At 41.1% G+C, this 26123-nt stretch overlaps 1 protein-coding gene across 2 annotated transcripts in view; it reads left to right on the top strand.

Annotated features, from left to right (window-relative positions):
• The window catches only part of LOC135502945 (bifunctional peptidase and arginyl-hydroxylase JMJD5-like), a 58219-nt gene extending 32625 nt beyond the window's left edge, over positions 1 to 25594 (top strand). For both annotated transcript variants that reach the window (XM_064796160.1, XM_064796161.1), the window contains 3 exons: positions 1963 to 2132; positions 21307 to 21429; positions 23028 to 25594. In XM_064796160.1, coding sequence (XP_064652230.1) covers positions 1963 to 2132; positions 21307 to 21429; positions 23028 to 23213 — 479 coding nt within the window. In that variant the 3' untranslated portion in view covers positions 23214 to 25594. The remainder of the gene's footprint in view (positions 1 to 1962; positions 2133 to 21306; positions 21430 to 23027) is intronic.
• The last annotated feature ends 529 nt before the right edge of the window (positions 25595 to 26123 follow it).

Raw genomic sequence — 26123 nt, 5'->3', positions numbered from 1 at the left:
TGGTTATTGAGTGAAGTGGAACAACTTATCGCAGTATGGGAAAGTTGTGCCTGTTTATGGGATGACAGTAGACAGGAGACAGTGGTAGGCCCCATGCTGGTCTCTCATATATATCCATGGTTTTGTCCACACTCTTTTCTCATCTTTACGTCTTCTTTGCCGTCTTTCAATCAGGATACTTAAAATTATGGCAGAGCCCCCGACAATACATCTTCTTCTCTTGGAATCTTCCATTGTTTATGAATTTCCGTCCAAAATCCTCATTTTCTCAGAAACATTCGATAACAAGTTGCCCAACATGTTGTCGAATGTTGTCATGTGTATGCAGGGCCAAATTTTTGTTGCCTAGGTGTGTTGCCGAGATGATTCCGAAAATGTTACCGAAAATGTTGTCAGTGTGTACAGAGCTTAAATGTTGAATATTTATAAAAATCAAGTTGCTAATCCACCAAATCAGGGTGAAAGGCGAATATCACTGTTAATGCGATACTGCTGTGAAAAAGTGCAGCATTTGATGGTGCCAGCAAGCTAAAATGTGTACATTCACATCGCGAATTGACAAGCAGACAACCGACTCAATATACGATTACTACGCTATACATCGGCGATGTATGGAACAAAATGGGTATTAAATAAATCATTCATTCAGCAGGTTATAGCGGCTATTAGTAAATTCAAGTGGGCGAATCAAGCTGAGATTAATCTGAGGGATCTAGGCAGAATAGCATTGTCTTTTTGGACGTTACAAACATGAAAACTAATTTGTTCACGCAGATGCATACATGGGACTATAGAGGAGTAAAAACGAATAACCAAGCACAGATGGTGGTTCGCAATCGAACCACCAAAAAAGTCTGATCTCAGGATGGGTCCAGCGTGGAGAAAGAGCTATAACATCCCATGCAAATTGGCGATCCCGCTCTGTGACAATGTTCAGAAATGACACAGACACAGCGTATGTGTTTTCACGCTTTTTATTTGCGCTATTGGTGCCAACAAAATCGGACAAGCTAATACTAGTATCTACTGTTCATTATGAAAACGGCTCCTTCATTATTCAAAATCCACTTCTAAATTATTGATCAACGCATTGTATCAACAATACCCGGTATTAATTATATGAATGTGATATTTTGTAGGCAATATTCGGCTCAAAGATTAATAATGGGCGAACACGTTTAAAGTGATACTATGATGTGATTTACAACTTTGCGGAAATACGTCCGTTTTTAATTGTTGATCACAATTGATGTAGAGGTCAAATTTTCCATTTTTGATTAGATTATTATAAAATCGCTGAATGTAAACCACCGCGACCGCGAAAATGTTCATGTTGTGACGTCATCAACGAAAACGGCATCGAAGCGAGCCGTCCGGGCGGGATAAAACCATCAATTTCTAGAAAATGTGCATTTCGATTCGAAAACCTTACCGATTTGTGAGAAAGTGACGTAGTCATTTGTCAAAAACAGCTAAAACATTATATGGTGAAATTTATCACGAGTTACCCTTTAAGTTATAATAATGCCCATATCTTTTTAACGACTATTTTCAGTAGGTGTGCACTTTTTTCTCCGGGTTTTTCAACCAACACAAGTATTCACCGTACCCCTAGAGGTTCTTCAAAGAAATTATTTTTGTTTAGGATTTGGAGCTTGGGTAACACCTTTTTCATAGCCCTATGGAATTGTGTTGGCTGAAAAAGCCTAAAGGTTTTCCTCCAGCTCAAAAACCTTCATTTTTAACAGTGTATATATACATCTTTTTGTGGCCTATCCAAGTATGAGTTTTTCCTGGGGATGAGAGAATCTGCTTTCGTGTCTGGTTGTGTGCAGCCGAGTAACTGCTTTCAAATCAATTTCCGCAAAACTGTGACTTATGGCTCTGTGCCCTGTTTTACATTTCCTTGATTTGACCCGAAATAGCCTTTATTCAAAGTGTGTCATGTTGTTATCTCTATAGGTATGCTTCATCACGTTCGGTCATATGGCCGCAGTATCTCCTCTGTGAGCCACTGGACACCGACACTCACCGCCGACTTCACCGACTGTGACAAGGAGAAGAATAAACCACAGGCAACCAGGACACTCGATGATGCTAACCTCATTTGGACTTTCATGGCTGGAAAGAGGGTAAATATGTGGGAAAAGGGCGCAATATTAGCCACAGTTTATAAGGGGTCATATACTTTTAGAACGTGCAAATCTGAGGGGGAGGGAGTCAAAACTATCGGCGGTCATGCGTACGCTGAAAATCTTCCTGTATCTTCCATCTTGCATTTATTTACAATTTTCTCGCGTACATGGGAAAGGGGGTCCGGTAAATTGGAAAAACGTTCGTAAAGTATGGCACCTAAATAGTTGAGCAACAGTAACTGGCTGGAGAGTAACTTGCGATCGATGTTTTGAGTGTCAGGCAGATTATATCCCCACTTCTTCTATTTCATTGGGAAACCATTTTTTGAAAAGGGTTGCACATTTTTCCAATTCTGTTTTGTCGCTAAAATTGCGCTCAGATAATGTTTTTCATCATGGATCTCTGTGTCTTTGTTTGCAAGCAAGCAGGCATCCATGTTGTAGCAGCTTTGGCTATGTCGTAGTAAAATATAATTTATAACTTTACAAATTGGCCCAATATGTTAGCGATTATTTAAAATGTTGGCTTTGTACTGTTTTTCATGGTGTTGCTGTTTATAATACATATTTTAGCCTGATTGATAACAGTATCGATTATCAGATCGATCACTCCGTCAAGTCACCATCTTGATTTAGTTCCTTCTCCATATATATTAGCTCTGCCTAGTTATGATGCAATGGAAGAATCATGACTTAACGAGTTTGTTCGTAACTTATCAGTGTTGTCTGAGATGTATAGGATAACTTGAGCTGACGTTGCCGTTTGTATTCATCAACGAGTTCTTGCTTTATGGCTCACCGTAGGAGAGTCTACACATCACCGCAGTGCCCGTCGTCCGCCGTCGTCGTCGTCTGTATCCTATTTCAAAAACAGTCGCATGTTTATTAACCGCTAGGGCTATAGACTTGAAACTTTGTACACACAACCGCTCCTGGTCAGGTGACTTCTGGCTTTGACTTTCGGTCCGATCTGATTCTCGACTTGGCCACAAGGGGGCCAAAAGTTAAAACCTAAATAGTGCAATATCTCGCTTATAAGCGACCCGTTTTCGCTATATTTTTTATGGCAGGTACTCCTAGCAAAGATACATCACATGTCATATGGGTTTTTGATTTGATCTAATTTTCAAGGTCGCAGAGGGCAAATGGCGTAAATTAGCCGTTTGAGGGTAACTATGGCACGTTTCTCAACCGCTGAAGCTATGAACTTGAAATTTGGTACATATAACTCCCTAAATCCGATAACATCGAATTTCGGTCTGATCCGATTCTCGACTTGGCCACTAGGGGGCCAAAAGTTAAAACCTCAAAAGTGCAATATCACGCTTATTAGTGACTTGTTTTCAATGATAGTTTTATGGTACTCCAAGCAATGAGAAATGAACACAATCCACCATAAAAAGACGTTTCGACTTATGGTGTGGCATTAAAGAGTAATGACACTGGGCCCAGTATCAATTCGAGTTCAGCCAAGTGTAGAAAATGGTGTAAAACCATCCAGAAACTGTTAAGAAGTAGAAAATGTCTCCCGGAAAACGCCGCCGCCACGAATAAATTCTGACCGATTATGGTATCTGGCTCTATATTGGCCATGCATGTCAATACCTGAGAGTCTATAAGGGCATAACAGAGAATCCTTTGATCCCGAGGATATCCTAGGACATTTTAAACTTTCACATCAGTCTCATTTAAAGTATGAGCGAGGCGGTGTAACGGTGATTGATGTCCTGGGTCCGATCATATAACCAGATTGAAAGGCTTCAGTTAACACGTGAAGTATGGCACTTTATGTAATCAGCATCATGTCTGCCATTAAAAAACAATTGGTATATCATATCATTGCATCTCATCTATGTGGCATCTGTGAATCTGGAATTATTTCTGAACAATTCTTAAAATCAAGACCAAATTCTGCCCTTACATTTTACAACATGTCATGTGCCCGTTCATTGTTACAATGTTCCATTAGAGCATCAAAAGAGGAGCGATCACTGAGCTTCACCTTTCAACCAACTGGGAAAACATGTGAACTTGCGCTGTATTCATTCAGAGCCAGGAAGATTAACATGTGGGTGTGGATGAAGAAGGTATGTTGTTTGGTCAATTACTGGTGGTGCACATAAAGAATGTCTCACTCCCAAACCAGAGCAGGCCTTCAAGTCTCCCATGTTCATCCGGAGAATATCCACTGTTCCACCAATAACCCAGAGCCTTTCCGATGTCATATTTTGGAGAAATCTGATTGAATGCATTGACCAATTGAAAGACGAGGCGATAAAATCAATTGCACCAAAGTGCAATAAATTCGTAAGAAAGTCACATCTCACACTTCTGTTTACAAGTGACTCAATGCACAGGCAACTGAATGAAGGGTAATTACGGGGTTAAACGATTGTAAAATGTCCATAAGAGTTAAGGAAGAAGATGGAGAAGGAATCCGCAGAGGTTCTGCCAGGGACGACTCGTTCTCTTTGAGACCTCTTTTGATTTCTTGCTCCTTTCTTCTACCTGAACGCTTTTCACAATGATTTGACCCCTTACTGACACCTGATTCAGTGGCATGTGCTCAATGTAATTCAACAACCACTTGTCGACAGTCGCCCAGCTTGTGACCCAATTAAATTATAGGTCGATCACGAGTGACAAACCATGTAATCGACCATTTCCACCACTTCGTTTGGAGACGGATCGGAGGATCGTTTCATTCAAGGTAATTCTATTCCAATTCGATTTGAGCCGATCGAGCAAGGGCATGGCCTAGCAAGGGCCTAGAGAAAGAGAGTGTGTGTGTTAGCCGAGCAAGGGCTATACACATATGTTCAGCCGAGCAAGGGCTACATACAAAGGTTAAAAGGCCGAGCAAGGGCTGACATGGTTGAAATAGGGTAGCGGCCATGTTGAAAGTTTATCCTGGGTGTTTTCGTTATGGACTTGGGCTTGAGGGCCTCGTCTATTACAGCAGGCGAATTCTCGTATTCAGCTTGTGACTTTGGCCTAGTGTTCCTATCAACCTTGGCTAGGCTCCTTTGTTCGCCATTTGTTTTGTAGTAAAAAAAAGACCAGTGAGTCTGCCTTTTGAGTATAAATCGGCGCGAAGCTATGAGTGGTGTTGATTGTATTGTAAGGGCCTGTTTACGCTGTAGTGTATTTTTTCATTGTTTGTCTAGTAGGCCTAGGTGTAACGCAAGTTTTGTCATCTTATACAGGGCATGTATTAATTTACGTCCTGTACAATACTGTTTCGTCTTATTGCAGCATGGTTCCAACTACAATTCTGAAGCGCAAGCACTCCCTGCAAGGGCTGAATTTGCTGCCGCTCCTGATGTCAAAGGAGTTCGCTCGGCTTTCCCATATGCTTCCTTGAATCGACGACTCTGGATCAACTTGATACTGTGTCTCGAGACCTTTCTGGTACAGGTGTGACAGACACGCTAGATTCGTTGGACAGGGAGGTTAATTATTAATTATTAGTATCTATTTCGTATAACAGTATACAATTTTAAATACAAAAAACAACAATAGTGCATTTGTGCAATTGGTGCGAGTGCGACAAAAATTACACTCCAATGGATTTAATGAGACAAAGAACACACATGATTGTTATAAAAATGAAAAGGATATTACTCAAGGTGTGATATAAGAGTTAATCTATATACAATCTCCTTCGATCATAAAGCAATTTTGATGGCTAATAAATGTGGTCAACCAAGGGGTCAATCGTTATTGGCATGTATGAAAGAAATATTTACTTGATTTACTTTTTAGTTTCAATAGCGTGTCGTCTAATTGGGATTGCCCCCTAGAAGTTCACGGGGCTGTTGGTCTTCTTCATTGTGCCATTAGACCATATACATTTAGTTGGGCAAGTGTTTACCCTGTTTATTCTCGTAATCGCTGTTACAAAGGTGGCGAGTGCGGCGTCGGAAGCTGCAGTGTCTAAAATAGGCAGGTTGCGGCATGCGCTAGGGATGATGGTGTGAAGGAATTGAAGGATATGGTACGTTCGATAGCGACTCAGCTAGTTCCAAACGAGTCTTTGTTGTTGCTTTACTTGGACAAGTTAAATAGATTGGCTGCAGCGACGAACGATGATCAGGCGTCAATATATCAGGAATTATGCAGACAAGCTCATAATAACCAAGGGCGCTTGGATATTCCAGCTTTTGTGCTTGCGGTATTGGGAGGATGGGTGTCGGTTGTAGTTTCTAAGGCTATGTCCAAATTTCTCAAAAAGCATAATAAAACGAAGCAGCCGGCCAGGTCATCTAGTCAATCCCCTCTCCGCCGAAACCCAAAAGAGCAGCATTGCCACCGCAAGGTCTGTACCCGCCTTTGTAGCAGGGAGAACCTGCCCCTCCTAGAACCCAGCTTGCATATGTTCCAATTTACCCAAGTGGCTTTTCTTCTCATCATGGTTATGGCAGGTGTCGTGGTTCTCGCCCGGTTGTTTTTTTCTGTAGTGCAAACGATAATTGGTAAGGGATTCCCCGAAGATGAAGGCATTGGCTGATAAAAAAAATATGCTATTTTTTCTTGTTGGTATGGTTTAGGGATCCAGTTTATGTTAATTTAATAGCTTGTTTTCTCCCTTAACGCATACTCGGTGGTCCTTTGCCCTCAGTAAGATTTTTTATCTTACACGGGGGTGTGTTGAGGGGTAACTCCGATGCTGGTGTTTCCTTTAAGGGTGGTCCGTCAAGAGAGATTGCTGTGCCTGATTGGGAAATGCGATGTGGCTTTGATCCAATCATGGCCTCGGCGTCCGAAAATAATACGGTGAGATGGACAACCCTTTCGGGCACCAGTTCGGAGGCCCTTCAGCACGCATCCGTGAAAGATTCATGTGAGGACGTTCATTCACGAGGATGTTCATTTGTTTTTGATTCCTTGCCGTTACGGGTTCCTAATTTGTTTGTGGCTAGTGAGCTCCACAATCATCTTGAGCAATTGGGTTCAATCTTAATCAAATTAACCAAATTAGAGAGTGGATCGAGAATGGGGGTGATTTTTGTCAGTTTTTCACACCCTTCAAGGGCAAATTTAGGGGACAGGCGTAAAATTCACCCGAGCCCCCGGTTGCGTTTTTCAAAATTCTGCTAGTTGTCAAAGTCATGCTCGGTTCGTGACGAGTAAGTTACAAAACATTATTCGGAATGGTTCAATATTGCTTCCGGGTTAAATTGGGGGGGGGGGGGGGGGGGGGGTGATCTCCCGCATCTCATAATGCTTCTAACGGTGGAACCATCCAAACCTCGCTTTTGTCATAACTCCATATTTTTGAACTGTTGGATAAAGGCCTCTTTTTTTAAGCTTGAACATTTAAGGGGGATACATAGAATCGTAGGCAGGGGATCAAAAATAGTTACTTGTGATGAGAAATCAGGATATAACCATGTAATGTTATCTCCAGAGAGTCGTTAATATTTTGGGATGTGCTTTGCTGGGTATTTCATGGTTTATAACACCCTTCCATTCGGTTGAAAGGCTTCGGCCAATGTTTATCAGTCCATTGGTATGGTTCCAACGATTGGGAATTGCCACCACTCAGTATGTAGATGACAGATTTAGTTTGGAAACGGTAAATGCACTTACTGGCAAAATTACCCTCAGTATACGCTATTTTAGTGCTACTAACTCGGTTGGGTTATTTTTTTCGCATTGCATTAATGTTCTCTGCTTGGCGAGCGTACCCTTAGACACTTGGGCTTTATTGTTGACTCTGTTAGACAGGCGTACAGTCCTTCCTGAAATTAAATGTCCACCGTTTTTTAAAAATATCAGAGATCAAATAAGATATTGGAGTGAGGTTTTCAGCAGAGTATGGTATATTTAGTTGGTCATATATATGTTGTTTTTGGATGCACCTAATTCCATCCCTTCATTATGTAACAAACATTTCAAAAAAGGTCCGAAAATCACATTTTTCATTTCATGTGCCTCTTCAAAAATTCAAATGAGCCCATGAACTGTGCTTTATGACCATAATTTTTTGGCACAATTTTGCTTAGGTTTTTTATGTTATTTTTTTTAATCTCTTCCATAACCTTTGATAAAGACCCCCAATCCTTCATATATGAGTTGGCAATGGATACCCTGACTGACTGCATTGCTGACTGTGATGGGTGTTCTCAAAGGTCACCAGCTGTCTGAAAAAAAACCAATCACCTGTAGCGAGCTAAAACTAATCCTCAAAATTAAAGAATTTTGCAGGAATTTTCCAGTAATAAAAGCAAAAAAAACCCTCTGTTGCATCATAGTTCTCCCATAAGTTGTGAAAAAGAACGAAAATAAAATAAAATAAGAAACTGACTTTTTGGACATTTTTAAAATTGCCTGTTACAAAATGAAGGGGCAGGATTAGCTGGGTCCAAATACATCAGATACAAGACCAACTAGATATACCATTCTCTGCTGAAAACCGCATTCAATCATCTTATTCTATCTCTGTGATATAAAAAAACCCCTATGGACATTTACTTTTTGGAAGGGCTGTACATTCTGCCTGATGACAAAAAGGAGAAATTCATCGCTAGGGGGAGCAAATTCTTTTTCGGTCCCATTTGGACGTAAAGAGACCCTTCAGCGATTCCAGAATTATTCATCAGTTGCTAGGTACAGTTGCCGATGATGCTCCGGACGCCACGGTAAAGTTCTTGTTCATTGTTGGCGGAATTAGGGCGGTAAGGATCCCCGTTTGAATTACATAATGAAAAGCCTAGTTTTTAATGCCAACATCATCCTCAGCTTATCTTATATCCCGTCCAAGCTAAACCTTGTTGACGCCCCTTCTCGAGCTTTGTCTCTTTCTGATGTCTTGCTTTCGGAGGGCGCTTGTGCGGATATCGAGAGGTAATTTGGGCCCATACAGTTTACGTTACTATTGATCTTATGTCGCTAATAGACAGCAATGCAATGAAGGTGAGGGGGGGGGGGGCGATGGTTTGCCTCTTAAACACTTCACCCTGAACCCTACTCCTAATTCTAGTGGTGTTCACATCTTTGCGCAATCGATCGCGCCTTCAGATAATCATTGTTTTTCACCCTAATTCTGCGTTGATAATGCCGGTGTTGAGGTACTTGATTGTAATCGGGGTACCACAGTGCACGGTAGTCCTTCCTTGTACCAAAAAATTGTCCAGTCCAGACTCCCATTGTAAAAACCGTTTGTTTCGGAGAGGGGCTGTAGGTCAGAACTGTGTTTTAAAGCTTCCGACGAAGTTAGGTTTTGTTTTGGATACCGTTGGTTTGAAACAATCACTGAGGGCTCATCGATTTGTTTTTCATTAATTCTTTGCCACTTCCTTCCGTTGTGTACATATTTATATGTGTTTTATTCGCTGTTTCAGGCTGCATCTTTCAAACATCCCAGGGTGGATTTACATGCTATTTACTTCAGTTGAAATACTTTCAGCAATTGGAGGGTTCTTCGGACCATTCTAAGAGATTAAGTAGCGTGCGTAAAATGTTGGACGTCTTTTTCTCTCAACTTCCGAATAAGCCGTCTGTGCGTACGTGTAATCTAATGATCTGTTGACATTTTTAGTTTGGAAGGATTTGGCAGGAAATACAAAGGTTCACATGGTTAATTGCCTAGTGCTGATAATTCAAAGCGTGACGGTTGTTCTTGTCCTACTCGTTTAGCAGTATGAACAAAATTGTTGGCGGCCTTTTACAGATTTTTCAGCAGATAGGTAGGGTAGGATGTGGGATATATCTAGGTTAAGTAGGAACACGGCTTATGCCCCTTCAGTAAAAGGACACTGCAAGCAAGTAGCTCTGGAGCAGGCGAAATCTCACGTTTTACCCAAGCAAGCAAAGCCGCTTTATCTTGCTAAATTGTGGAAAATATGTAGCTACATGTACATACAGAACCAGCTCTCTAGGTCGGATTTGATGCCTCGTCAACTTTTCGTTCTAAAGAGAGATCAAGCATTTCTGAACCTTCAGTTTTTTGCGGGTGACCGGGCTAGCGATTTATGTTCTGTCCCGGCCCAGGCGGCCAAGCGCCTCGATTATAATTCTGGTTTTGTTTTTGCCACACGGTAACGAAGACGATAGGAGGAGGAAAGGGTAGGGCTAACCGATTCGTAATTAAAAGATGTGATGATCTGTGTATTAGAGAGTTTTCGCACCTGTTCGTTTAAGCGGCCGACTACATTTAGTTATCCGTAACCGTAAAATGGTCAAGGTTTAATTTTTTTGTGATTTCTCAAATGGACCCGGTCAGGCCTTTACGGATAGTTAGACTAGGCTTATATACGTTTCCCGTGTTGTTACGTTAAATTGGTCAATGCCTTTCGAAAGATTATAGGTAATTCTTTTCTGCACTTGGCCCGGTGTGACAGCGGATATAGTCCCCCTGGAGTCATAGTCCGGTAGCATTGTATTTGAACAGAGCTAGGAGCAAATGCGACGCTTATGATTTATTTAAAGAAATAAAATGCCCGATTTAACATCCTGCAGAATCAGGGGAATCGGGCGTTTTCAGTGGTTGTGACGCCGTCAACTCAAGCTTTACGTCTTTTTCGACGTTTTCAGGTCATTAGGGATTCGGGTCAAAAATGACAAAATTTGCCTTTTTACCTTAATTTCCTTGCAATTATGGCGATGTTTGTGGTACATGATAAATAGAAAACTGCACTCGTGGCTGATCCGGGTATCCAAAAAACCTACGTTACTGATAGAACGCAAACACTAAGCTACAAAATTGCCTTAATAGAGAGTAGAACATTAACCAACTTAGTCTGAAAATTGAACACACGAAAGAAAGACGGAGTACAACGCACCTTCCGCTTCCCGAAATTGGTGGCTTGCATTGGAACTAACTTTTTCCCCCTTGTCCGTCATTAAAGGCATCCAAGTGTGTTGGTCAACCATGACTATCTCCTTTGTCCCTCCACCATAAGGCCTAGTTTCCTCTTACGACATCACTATTTCGGACACTCAGCGCCCCATTTCTGGAAAGGTGTATAGGGGAAGTATCCGCGCTCTCGACGTCAAAAAGCACTCCTTTTGGGGCAATGTCGGATGGCCTCAGCATGATGGTCAATGCGAGCAGCACAATTGTCTTCATGCGTAGTCGCTTGACATCCAGCTCATAGTTGTCTGGCCACTCATTGAATAACCGTGAGAAAGGACCAATTGGTATCACGCGAGAACGTGTACGAGCCTCAACACTGCTAGACTTCACCAAAACCGTAGTAGGCCGCTTAGTAATGTCCTCCAGTCCGTAAGCCGAAAACACATGCGACAAGGCTGCCAGGGTGCACTTTAGCTGAGATAGAGGTCGACTTGAATTATCCGCAATGCTACGCAAGAAGTCTATCAAATGCGGCTGATCTACACATGGAAAGGCGCTGTAACCCTTTCGAACAAAACACGCGGTAACGGTTTATAAGTCGGTTATGCGTAGCCAGTGTATCCATTGCAAGACACAGGTTGTACTGTCGAATGGCGCGATCAGACAAGTTCAGACTCTCGAGTTGAGTCCGCCAAACACCCTCCAAGCGTAGAGTTTCCAACGGGGGTTCTTCATTGGCTCTGGAATTGAACCAACCACCAGTCGCTGTACTGCATAAGGAGTCTTTGGTATTCTCAGTGGTGGACACGTGCATATGGCCTTCAACTTTTGGAACCACTGCTGATCTGGCCAGGCAGGCGCTATGATTGGTGCGTGGGCAGACGTCTCTATCACCTTGTCCACCACCCGGTTTAACAGTCTGAATGGTGGATTGACGTAGTTGTTTTCGTACTCCCAATCCGTCCGCGCCAAAGCGTCTACTCTGCGGTCGCCACATATTGCCCCAAATCCAGAGGGGCTAGCGTCGGACACGATTTGCGCTTGCGGATTTTCTTGCTCAACACATTACCATTCCACCCATCAAGTGCTCTATGCCACTAGGTCAAATCGTCTATAGCCGGTTGATTGAGGACTACTAAAGAGTCCCAGCTACTCTTGCTAGAGAGTACTCTGTACACATTACGTAGCATAAGTTTGCCAGGTGCAATAGCGCAAAACATAGAAACACATTGACCTGCAACTCTGGCCAAAATCCTGGCCTGAATAGTACCACAGTTCTACATCTACACTTAGGAATTTTAACTACTGGTTCATCTAAAGTGATAACCTCATATCCTACGTATGTTTTAGATTGCTGTGGTTCTAAGGATGACTTCTCAAAATTGATTAACCACCCTATTTCAATAAGAGTTACAAGTAGTTTCAGTTTACACTGTGAAATGAGGGCTGGGGTGTCGGCCAGAAGAAAATCGTCCACATATGAGCAAAGCCGGAGGCCCTGCTGTCTTAGGTATGCAACCACCGGTCGAACAAATTTACCGAAAAAATACTGACTACAGGATAGACCAAAAGGCAAAACGCGCCAACGGTAGCAACTATCGTTCCATTTAAATCCTAAACAGTCTCGAGAGTCCTCATGTACCAAGATGTGATGAAAACCGTTCTTGATATCTAGTGTAATCAAAGAGTCACCGGCCCTGACCACATCTGCTAGGGCACGTACATCCTCATATTATTGGAAGGATAGTTTTGTACAGTCGTGGTTGAGCCGTCGGAGATAAGTTATCAACCTTAACTTATTGTTCTTTTTGGGAACTACCCCAATAGGTGAAACGCATAGAGGCTTGGTAGCACACTGTTCAACTGCACCAGCGGCGAGCAACTCCAGTAATTCCTTATCAACGAAGGTAGACTGTACCGCGGTTAAATTATGGTTCTGTATTTCAAATCCCTGAGGAACAGAGTCAAAAGGTATCCGTATACATTCACGTAACCAAACTTTAATATCCTCTAACACACCAATATCACACCATTTCTGATACACCTCAGGTTTGTGTATAGTTGCCGCCTTGTACATTTATCATAAATGAGCGGCTAACGAACCATTCACCACGTAATATTCTTATTGTTGTGCTGAATCATCCCTTGACGTTGGGACAGATTCGAGCATTGAAATTCTGGTATGCATCCGAATTGTAACTATTTCGCCAGGGGTGATTGAACGGACGGTAAGATCCCCTATTGTAGCCCTGATATCCACGACCACATTCCCTCGAGAACGATCCAAATGCTGCCCTACCACGACTGTTGAAATCACGATTGTTGTTAGACAAAGCCTGGCGTGTCGACGACTGGCTCACCTGGCCAGCAGCCACGATAGAAGCAGCGTTCCTCAGGTCTTCAATAATGTCCGAGGAGAAGGCCGACGTATTCCGGCGAAAGGCCCGGAAAATTCTCGAAGTTTCCTGGTTAGTTGTACTGCCTACCATGAGCACAGCGTATTCATCCTGAAGGTACCTGATAAGAGCTAGCAAAGTTACTGTGGTATGTCCCAGCTTATCAGCTATGTCTGTTGGGCTCTGATCAAGATCAATACTCAGTAGTACCCGTATGGCAGTCTCTATCATTCGTGCACTCTTGGCCAGGCGGTTGTATTGTGCCTGGTATTCCCTACGGATGCCTGTTCTGGAATCATGTAGCTTTAAGTCCTCTGGTAAACGTACGTGTTTGTATAGGTCCTTTACATGTTCGTATTCTTCATTCGCCTGCGCCCATGTAGTACCAGCGAAACCTCCGTGGGCGGAAGCCCCGGGCACAGAGGTCCATGATGGAGCCTGGTCTGGCTCCTGATAATATGGCCGACTCGGCGCCCCGTATCTGGCGCTTGCAGTAGCGTGCTCTTGCGGCGTGGCCGTGGGCTCTCTCGCCTCGAGCTGTGAAAAACGATCGGATATTTGCGCCAATAGAGCAGGCACATCTACTTCTTCATGTGACATTACCGTCTATGTTCATATATCTATCTGTTGAAGAACTAATTTCGATGTAGTTGGCCGTAAAACTGCCGAAATATTATCTTTACGCCCTGCAGCGTCGTAGCTCGTGTTGGCGGAGACGCACCAAACACAGGAACTGAAGAAGTGCGCAGTGATGCAAACCGGCATCACTGCGCATATGATAGGCCGTTTAGGCATATATTTCGTAACTACAGTTTTCTTATTAGATTGCAAAAGGCCCCTTCTGACTACCTTGTGATCAATGGAAAATGCCTTTATATACGAGCATAAACAAGAATTCAAAAGTGAAATAAACATGGACACAAATACCAGAAACAAAATGTTTCACAAACATTGCAAAGATAATTGTTCATAAATGATTTTAATAGAAAACCATCAATGTGGGAAGACCTGGTTTCGGAAAAGCATGCTGTTTTGTCAAACCGTTTTTCACTCACGTTTAGCTGACTAACTACAGATAACGTTCTCTCTCTAAACCGTATATGTACACGTCAATAGACCGCAAAATATAATTACCTAAACGTAGTCGGTCGACTAAACGTACAGGTGCGAAAACTCTCTATTATCTGTCCAGGTCCCGCTTTGGATTCATATTTCCAGTGGTGCGCGGATTGGGGTGTTAGCCTTTCCCCTGGTTTCCTGTTCAAGGTTGGCGAATCCGGCAAAGCTTTCTTATGACGTGATACACGCTCGTTTCCGTGAGTATTTAGTTGTACTCGTAATTTATAAGGGGAGACACCTTCCAGCCTAAGACCTGGATGCTCAATACTATTGGTTATGTCCGGTCCGGTTGATAATGCGAATTGGATGATGATGAATCATGTAGGTTGGGCATCTGAACAATCTGCTCACCATTATACCAGATTGCATGATGTTAAAGGGTGGTGGCGGCAAGGTTGGCTGGGTCCGTTAGCAAGTCTAACAAGTATGAGCGGATATATAATGATACTATGAATGATAATTTGTCAAACGCATTTCTGTAGTTGTTATGTTCTAAATCCTCTGCCATGGTTTTTTGCGGTTTTTTTTTTAATGTATTCCTCTGTTTACATGTGTAACATTATGTTGCTTGTTAATGTGCATCTGAAGGAATTTGGAAATAAAGTAAGGAGTTATCGAAATCCCTGTTTTTCTTCTTTTTCTGTTTTGAGATGAAGTGTTGGGGAGTGCTGGGAAGGGAATCGTGTGTTGGTGCATGTGATTTCTTACGGGTATTTTGTATCTAAATCTGAGAAAGTGCCGCGTATTCCGCACATCTTCCCAATTCTTTATCGTTAAGTGAAATGGGAGATGCGTGGTGTCACTCGGGAACGGATAATGACAAGCGACGAATAAGCCATTGCGCATGCCCGAAATCGAGGCTAAGCCTGTATACAAAGCTATGTGAGAGTGCCGTACTGGCAATTTGTCCATATTCGAGTCGACAAAATTCGTAATTTGAAAGTCACATCTTTCCTTCATACTTTCAACCCTGACATAGACGTATGCCAGTCTGAGTCCACATCTAAGTGTGCCATTTGCATTACTCTCTTTGAAGTGGATGCGGTTGGATCGCAGTGCTTTGCATTTGAAGTTATCATTTTCATGTTGTTGTATTTTCATCGAAGGATGGCGCGCATTGCATCCTGAAGAAATGTGAAGAAATGTAAACTGGCCAATTGGCACGTGCTGTGAAAACCTTCCCCCTGACTGCTGAACTCTTAATCACTGTTGTCCATTTTGGTTAATGTGCAAATGAAAACCATCCGAACGTTCAGTTTCGGTATATGTTTTTATAATTCTCTTGATTGAGACTTGGAGACACACAGGCATACCTAGAGAAAATCTTTTTAAAAGTTTTGTAATGGTGTTGTCGAAGACGAATTCCACTTTTGCCTCCAATGTCCCAAATACGATGTATTTACGGCAAGGCTTTATTAAACCCTTCTATGCAGCACATCGAAATATGTATAAAACATCCTGCGTTTTAAATTGCTCAAGCGAAAGTCAAACCTCAAATCTTGTCAATGGACGAGAGGCAGAACTTATCTGTGCAGCAACACACACTGATTAGTTCAATCTGCTTTCTCGAACATGAACATGAACATCAGTATGTATTGCAATTACGACACACTGCATGAATAGTTTAAGTGAATAAAGTCATTATTATTATTATAAAAAGTTAAACACACGGCACGAGCTATATTCACAAGAAACATCGATTAGTCTAACTCGTGCAAAGGGATATTTTCGTATCGAATATTGTTCAAACCATGAAGTGTTTTTGTTGGTCAGTGTGGAATCTAGGGAAAACTTGCCAACATTTGTAAAATCTTACTACCCTAGAAGCAGCTACAGAAATTCATATCAGAAGATATCATTTCGCCTTCAAGAGCGTGTAAGCCTAATTCTGTGTTACCAGGACAGACTTATTTTGATGTTAAAAAAAAGGAGCAGTGCATCCTTGGTAGTGACAATGGCACTTTACACTTTAAAAGGCAATAAGATATCTGACATCACAGTTGATTATCAGATTACTGGTGATGGTGGTGAGCCAACTAGACCAGCTCTATACCTTGATGAAAAGAATATTCTTCTCTGGTCATCGACCTCGACAAATAAAAAGGCGCGCTGCTCGCAAAGAAGAAGAAAGTCATATGCTTTAGATGTATTATTATTTGAAATCGTGAAGCAGAGAATAAACCAGAAATTGTCGTTCAAAAAAGTCACGCTGGTCACATCACACACAACACAGAGTAATCCATTTCGCTATTTTGTTTCGTGGTACATGCAAGATATCTACGTTTACCAGCAATGTCCACCGAAATTGAAATCTTCTGTCATACCGATGAGTTTCGGCGAGGAGTGCATTGGTCTCTTTGTCATGTTTATAGACTGTCACACGAAAAACATAAAATGTTGTTTTCATTAATCCCATGCTGGGATCATGCAAATACAGGGTTGCTCATTCAAGTGCACGTACGACACTTCGGCCGCCCCAATGCAATGATTTTAGTACGAATAACAATTGACAGCAACCGTAGAATGAACACGTCAGTTGTTAACGGGATAAGTTTACATGAGGAGGTACTGAAAATACTCTCTATTGCTACCAATCAGTGTGGTCAGTTACTAATAGCGCCGTTACATTACACAAGGAAAATTATAATCATGCAGTATCGCCGAACCTCTTCAATACGATTCTGTTGAGATCAGTCTTCGTGGAGCCAAACCCACAGCAAACTAAATTTATCTTCGAAATCATAGTTTTGAGGAGAAGAAAAAATAGCATTAAGGTTGGAGATAACTATACATGTAGGAAACTGACATTTTACTTCGTCCATGGACAAGGAGATAAACTCTTCCAGCGGTGACTAATACACACTCATTTCGTTAAAAAATTGAAAATTTAGCGAAGACTCCATTGTCCCAATGCGAGGAGAATTAAATTCAAACAGTAAGCTATAGTGTTGTGTAGGCTGTTGACTGATACAAATACTATGAATTTCAAGTTTCAGCTTATCTTTGTGCATTATAACTGCATGATAACTAAAGGTCATGGTTTAGTTCCTGAATAGTTTAGCAACAGTAACTGGTTGGACAGTAACTTGCGATCGATGTCCGGCAGATTATCCCCACTCAGGAAACCATTTTTTTGAAATGGTTCCAGGTTTTTTCCCATTTGTTTCAACTCTTAGATATAGAAATAAACATGATTTGTTATTTCTAGCATGCACACGGACCGGCGCGGGAAACATTTCGGCTGCCCGACATCCTGAGATCAGGATTTTTTAACTTCCACCTCTTTATCGAGAGGCGTAAATTTTGAAAACAGCTGGTGCCGGGATGGCTGCCCGAGTGCGCCCAAGATCGGACGTTAAGTTTCTCGACAACGTGTCATTTCTGATATTGTTGTCAGAGTATATGAGATATTATAGGACACCGAGCTAATTGATACGTCACCCTTATATGGTACAGTCGTTGAAGCCAGCTTGCATTAAGTGGCGCAGAGCACGAGGTCGTCAGCTACGTATGCAAGTAGCGTGTTACTCGTGGAGAGTATGAACTTGCAGGAAAACCACTAAAATCTCTAACGTTTTCATCATGCTGGATATTTTGACAAACCCGTGATTAGGATTTTTTAATTTGTTTTGAAGAACAGTGTGTTTTCACGATCCAAAATCCCGCAACACAGGTGCAATCTGGACGGAAGCTCGAAATCGTCCAACATTTTATTAATGTTTGCATTGAGTTATATATATTGTTTTAACAGCAATTTCTATAATGGAATATAAAATGTCTACCTTTATTCTAAGATAATGCCATCGCATTTCTAATTGATGCGAAAATTTATTTTTTTATTTTTTACAATGTTTATTCGATCAGATTGACCTACGTACATTCCACTCGCTCATGGGATGAACGATAATGAGGTCATTTTACGTCACGCGCGTTGGGTTATATTTATATGGCAGTGCGGTTTTTTGGTGGTTCGATTGCGAACCACCATCTGTGCTTGGTTATTCATTTTTACTCCTCTATAGTCCTATGTATGCATCTGCGTGAACAAATTAGTTCTCATGTTTGTAACGTCCAAATAGACAATGCTATTCTGCCAAGATCCCTCAGATTAATCTCAGCTTGATTCGCCCACTTGAATTTACTAATAGCCGCTATAACCTGCTGAATAAATGATTTACATGTATTTAATACCCATTTTGTTCCATACATCGCCGATACACATTTTAGCTTGCTGGCGCCATTAAATGCTACACTTTTTCACAGCAGCATCGCATTAACAGTGATATTCGCCTTTCACCCTGATTTGGTGGATTAGCTACTAGATTTTTGCAGATATTCAACATATTTTAGTCGCCAAAAAATCCGCGCCGTCTAAATTGTTGGTGCTGCCGCCTATCGATGGCCAGTTGAGTTCGCGAGTAAGCGTGGCGGGAATTTCGAATCACCTGATTTGGTGCGCCACACAGTTGAATTACGGTAAATACAGCACTGTATGCATTTAGCTGGCCACCACCAGGATATCAAAATAGGGCTATATTTATCATTATACATGTTCTAGCAATAAGCCATCATAGATCAATTCGCAATTGCATTCCTAAGCTTCATATGCCCACTGAATGCGGACAAATTCCTATGGGACTGATCATGCGTCTATTCCCCAGTCATCCTAGAATATTTATAATGATGAATATAGGCCTATTTTGATCTCCTGGTGGTGGCCAGCTAATTCAATGCATACAGTATTTGTGTCGGTAATTTCTCCTGAACGCTGCTACCTATATAGATTTACAATGAAAACATCTATGACAGGTTCCTCTGATGATACCACATCGCATTTCAGATTGCCCCCATCATATGCGCAAAAACCTCAGTCCCTGCCCTGCCCACAATTCGAACCACCCCTTCGGTCTTTTTTAAAGACTGCTTGTTTGTTGTGTTTTTGCGCCAAATATGACTTTGTGTTCATTCATGCAGTGCGAGCCTGTTAGGCAGAATGATTTGACATTTCGACAAGCAACTGACCAGAATTTTCGTAGTCATCGCTCTAAGTCCAGTAGAGACTGAACATTTCTATTGGGTAACGTGTTCGTAGGAGTAGAAGACACCGCAGACCGATGCAAAACCTCAGAACAAATTTTTGTTGAAAGATCAAAGCACATCGCAATAATGGCTTTTATACTTATTTTTTAGTGTGTGTGTATATACTAGTATACATGGTGGCTCCTAATAAAACCATAAGTACTCGATTGATATTGCAAGGCTACAGCGTTCCACTCGGTTGTGTTACCAAGAAAGAGTTGAACTATGCATGCAGCAACGTAGAGATCATGAAGTTTTTTCAGAAAAATGTGAGAAATTCCTCATCAGACCCCTTCCTCCATCCCAGATCTTACAATTGGAGGTTTTTCGAAGGATGGGATCGATCAGTCGGATCGGAATGGGTGTTGTATACAATACATGTTTTTGAAGTTTTCATGATTTATTACATCCTCTTTACACACGACGGAACTCTATTCTGACATCGCTTCGTCCCTGCTTGAATTGGTCACCATTATCGCTGAGTGTGCAGGCTCCGCTCATTTCATTATTACACGACATTTCATGCACGTTTTGAGGCGAAACTTTGAGAAATGAGTTAGAATAGTCCATTTTAACTATTTGATCGCAACTGCTTTATTTCAAGCGACATACGTTTATGGCAAGCGGATATGGCAAGCGGAGTGTCCAGTTATTCAAGCAACCTATATGTCTTCAATAAAACTTGGTTTTGTAGCTGATAAACTAAGTTTATTTGAAAGAAATATTTTTTTAAAGCAACCTATATTTTCTCCTAATAAACCAGGTTGTTGGAAAAAATATCAGTTTATCTGTAAAAAAACAATATTCTTTCTTCATAAAAAAGTTGTTTTTCCATAAACCTATATTCTATGATAGAAATACTGGTTTTTCAACACAAAACCTGTATTTTATCACCTAAAATGTAAGCTTTCGCACCGAGATGTCAATTCATTCAATAAAACTTGGTTTATCAAGCAAGCAACCAAGTTTATCTTCAAAAACAAGTTTATGTATAATAAACTAAGGTTTTTTTTAAAAAATCCTGGTTTATTAGAAAAACCTACTTTTTTAAACCACGACCCCACCGACAACTGATTTTGCAGGGGGTGACGTTAGCTATATACTCGTCCCCAGTGCATGTATGATTTAGACTTGAGTGTCATGCACTTGCGCATGCACAACCCGTGGGGCCGAGGTTGTACATCCTTGTCCCACAAAGATCATGAGTTCGTAGACGTAGAGAACGAGGTAGAAAATACGAGTTTCTTGATAGAGTAGGTTCATGCACACCGTTTGTGAAGTTTAAAATTATTTTTTAAAAAACTTTATTTTTACAATAAAACCAGGTTTATTTGCAAAAAAATCTAGTTTTTTTACCCTAAAATATAAGTTTCTCGGCCATTTGTCCAGTGATTACGAAAAAACAATTTTTTTCCAAAACCACCAAGTTTATTACCGATGGGTGAAACACTTATAAGAGTTCATTCGAAGGTCGCAGAAGTCAGACTTTCCAATGTTGCGAATGGACAACAATTCCAATAGAATGATGCTTCATCATCATTGGCATCATTGGCTTGGGACAAACCAAAATCCGAGTTCCGAGGTTCCAAGTGCAAGGCTCAAAGGTCCACTCGCCAGCTAAATTTCCCGCCTCATCACATTATCTTTATTTTCGGTTTTATAATTAAAGGTAAATTTCAATAATCGAACTCGTGAGAAAGCCTTGAGTAGTAATCGAGCTCTGAAGTCTTAAGCATACAAGATACTCACTGAACTGTCTTCCTTCTTACCATTTCAGCAACTAAGTAACGTGAAGTTGAACTCGGAAAGTCTTCGGCACCATTTCTTCTCTCTGCTTCGCAAGAACGACCAGCTGCCCTATGTTTACTTTGAAACATTTTATCTGACGGCACTCAAAGGGGTATGTTTACGTTGACAATCAAATCAAGCTATTCTCGCTTGTTGAAGTGGGTCAAATATCGGGTCATTAAACCTCTAGACATCCGTTGCGACACATCATATGATGTCACGTTTGTGACGATAACGATCAGTCATACACTCATAGTTGATAAAGGTTTTTGAGGTTTCAACACAGGGATGCGCCCCTTTGAGTTTATTCAGCGAAATGAAAGCCCAAACAGTTTTTCAAAATATCAAAAACCTTTAACATGTTTAAAGTCGAGCTATACCCACGCGTGGCGCACAACTGCCAAACTTCAACTCGTGATAATTCATTGATAACAATTATTCCAAAACAAATAATGGTACGGTACGTTACGTATGAAGCATCTTAGTGAACTTTCACCCTAAGTAACTGGATCGTATTTCTGGATTACCTAGAAAAATGACTTTTTGGGGAAGGTAAAAAAATCACCTTGATCAATTGTATGTCAACATGCTATGTCGCATGGAAGCATACTCTGTTGGAAAGGACGTAACCATTCCTAGCACATGTCAGTGTAACTGCCGATCATTTAAAAAATTATAATTATGCATATAATTAACAAAGTATAGCTTTTACTCCACATAATTACTCTATTTCGGTAATTTCGCGGAAATCTCCTTGAAAAACTCAAAATCCGTGGTTATACGGACAAGCTCCAGTTGGTTAACAGCACATTTCCATTTTCTAAATTTGAAAAATGCTTTATAAAAGTGGAGAAAAACTGCTTGACATTTTGAAACTTTATCATTCACGTCGGTTTGTTTACTATTTACGACACCAGCCCACGAGTGCGTTTCCAAATATTATGCGTAAATCAGCAGACCACTGAAAAATAAGGCCTACAATTGACCGAATAGTTCACCGACGGCGCTGCTGTCACATTTCAGGGTTGCGGCTGGCGGTCAGGCATTAATAAAAGTTCCTCGAGCACTGACGCTGCCTAAAATCGGCGAACAGAGTATAGGCAATTCTGATTCATTATGTTACACTCCAATGGGTAGCTTGGAATGCGCTTGCTCTGGGAAAAAAAACCCTGACTATAGCTCGACCAAGGGTTTTTTATTTCCCCGAAAAACCTCGGATCACATATTAAGTACTAAATGTTTTTCAAAACCTCAAAAGCTTTTATTTAAACATGTATTTCAAGAGCGTATTCTGTAAATTCTGTAAATTCTGTAAGCTGTCTTGCTATCCTTATATACCAATATACATCAGTGCGTTTTGGTTTTGCACTTTTCATGTGGAATTATTGAGTCACATTTTGAGACAGAAGGCTGATATTCCTGACATTAGTATCTTCCTATTGTCGATTTCCTTGCATCAAATTGTTTTTAAAAATTCGATCAAAGCGTCAAACGAGTACAATTATGACCCCTGAAAATAACACTGCAAGGAATAATTTCAGTCTCCTCCATTTTACGCATTAACATGTTTGGGCAACTCTCCTTTGCACCAGCTATTCATGAATAGCATTTCATTGACTGGCATCAATGGACATTTGTGACGTACTTTTATTTGTCCACATCGTCAGATGAGAATTGAGCAAGCGTACTACGTTTCTAGTTATTTTTCAGGTGAAAGAAATAGAGCTGCCTGCGGAGGTCTGGAAGCTGATCGATACGAAAAAGGTCGGCCATCTTACCAGAGACGAGCTGGCGAAAATGCCCAAGGACACATTGGAAAAGGTGGCCAAGGTCTTGAACAGGGCTCATGAGGTGACGGACAAGTCACCATTGCTTTCTCCTCGTGATGAACTATGATGTAAGACTAGAGTAGGATGGACGGCAGCAGAAAGATACCTTTTCAGTTAGGCATTTGGTGGGATTCTTGTGATGTTAAAATAAACACATAGATTAAACCTTCTGTACACTACAGGGTGGCCCAGAATTATTTTCCCTTGCACAATAGAATTCTTTTGTGTATCCAGTGTGTGAGGGAAAATAATTCTGTAGATAGAGCGACCAAACATGCAAACATTACATACCATAAAGGCCTGTGTACACTAGTAAAATATTAGCAACATTTTTACAACATTTCCAGTTGCAACAAATGTTGCAAAAATGTTGCGTAGTGTGTACAGAGCAAAACGCGTCTTACAACATGTTGTAAAATTGTTGTAAAATTGTTGCAAATTAAATGCAATGCAATTCTTTGTTGCATATTGTAAAAATGTTGCAAATTCTTCAGCCAATCAGAAATAGGATTTGCATCATGTGATCTACCTGTGGTCATGTGACTTGAACAAGCAGCTGGTATAGCAACTCTCAAGTGAGTGTCTTGCTTCGTAATGGGTGGTGAAACCTTTTCAAGAAGTTTCATCCATTCGCAGGAAGTTTTTGTATGATGGCTTGTCAGTCAGCCGCAACTCCTTTAACAGGCAGTAATATGCCCCATGATCCACCCTCATTTTGATCCAGGGCCTGGTCCATATTCTCTTTGGTTTATTTCGCCGCCTTTTCCGCCTCTCAACAATGACAGCTAAAATTGCTGCAGAAGCACTCAAAACACATCTTCTCTCCTTGGAATCATCCATTTTCCCCTCCAAAATACCTATTTCCCTTTGTTCCCACTAAAAAGTTTGCAACAATTTACCAACATATTGTAAAAATGTTGCTAATTTGTTGGTATTCTCTTGCTAGTGTACACAGGGCCTTGAAGGGCTTTTTGCTAAATTGTTGTAAACATGTTGGTAAAATGTTGGTAAAATGTTGCTAATATTTTACTAGTGTACACCCTGCTTTAGGCTACGATTACGGAAAAGCGCTTTGAAGTGTTGCCCTCCGACAGCGGCAATCGTAATAAACCAATTACAGCAGCAATTGATCAGGTGCTAATATTATAATATTCATCTTGTATCCTTCAGCTGACTGTTAGCATGAACCTCAGTCTGTGCTCCTCCGTCGTGCCACATTATGCATCACTCATGGTGTCATTCTACATGAGCCATGTGTCCCACTTTAAGCGTTTGACATGTTTGATTCGATTACCGACGTATCGAGTGTTATTATTCAAGCAAACTGCTAATCCAACACAATAATCATGTACTTAACACGTGGCCAAAAGGTACTGTGATCTCTTTACCAGCAATATTGTTAAACACGCAATGACAAGTAGGTAATTTAGCTCATGATTGCAAAACACTACTTGTATAGTTACCGATGTAAAGTCCTTCATTGGCTATTATATCGACTGTTATATATTGAATGGGTCTCCCGTAACCTTACCGTAATGACTACCAACATAGCCTTGGAAATGTTGAATCTTACATACCTAAGTGCTCCACGAACGAGCGAGTTTTGTCGCTACAACCTACGATGACGTTCACATGCGACAAAATTCGCATCAAGACTCGATGTTCGCTGCGACCTCCGATCAACATTGACCCAAGTGTAACCGGTTTTACCCGCAAATCACCAGTCTTTGTTATCGCTTATCGCGACATTTTCTACAGAAACTCCGCCAGGAGACTGGTATCTTGATCGAGTGGTGGCAAAACGTTGCCGAATATTCAATAAACAAGTGATGTACATGTGTGCACAGCATTTTACTCAAATTGAAACGGCTTTACACCAACTGGCCAGACCAATCAATCAATAATTACCTCTCCGGATATATTAAAGGGAGTCTATAGGCAACAATAGGTAACGCAAATCACCAATATCCGAATGATTTATATCGAAATTATTTAAGCTTGCACCAGGATTATATATATGCGCTGAATTAAAACCAAACGAGTCGCTTGTCTGTACATATTAGTCGGGTGAAGACAACAACTGACGCTCTATTCCCTACTATGTCAATACATGGGAATCGTGTTTATTTGGCGATAAAAATGAAGGGCATTTTCTCTTGCCAGTATAAGGCAAAAATTATTTGTATTACCAACCGTAATATCACCTATTTATTTTAACCAACGTACTTGATAACTAGAGGTTACATTTGTTAATTTGTATCTTGCTTGAGCCCACGTGTATCTAAGTAAATCAATTCATTAACTAACAATATTGTGTAAAATATTCTGCTTTCAAGTGTTTGCTTATTTCATTGACAAATCCAATGCACTGCTTCATGACATAATGTAGAAACTTGTAACATTGTGTAGATTAGGACAGAGTAAAAAAGCGAGGGACAGCAATGGTCTCTTTCCTGATCAAACTCTTTTTTTCTAATTATGAGTTAAAGTTGTTTGTTTACATTCTATCAACTATGCGGTAGAGGTCATCATCCGACCAGACTTTAACCCCGACCTATCGTGAAACGTTTCGGTAGATATCAGAACGATGATCTGCTCAATCAGCGATGCAATCTAGGCTTTATAAACCAGTAGTTTACCCATCTATACACCGGTAGAATAAGGCAAGTTAGACAAAGAGACCGCCCTCCAATCTCGCGCCAACTGTGGGGTTCCAACAAGGGACAACTTGACTACTAAGCCCGAGATTTCTAGCCATCATAGAGAAACACTGCAGGGCACTCTTCCTTTTAAGAGATTGCCGGCCTGATGTGGAGTCTTGTTCTAGCCCTTCTCTTGTTCGAGGTTTCACATCTGAGATTGTTAAGGGGCTTGCCAAAGACCTTTCATCTGACCACAGTGTAAGATGCCTTGTCCAAAAGGTCACATATATCTGATCAAAGAGTAAATCGCCTTGCACAACGTCCTATACTCTTAT

Source organism: Lineus longissimus, chromosome 19, assembly GCF_910592395.1.
Source record: "Lineus longissimus chromosome 19, tnLinLong1.2, whole genome shotgun sequence".
In the NCBI taxonomy this organism is placed as follows: Eukaryota; Metazoa; Nemertea; class Pilidiophora; order Heteronemertea; family Lineidae; genus Lineus; species Lineus longissimus.
The sequence above is the reverse complement of the archived record's forward strand: the minus strand, read 5'-3'. Positions and strand labels throughout refer to the sequence as shown.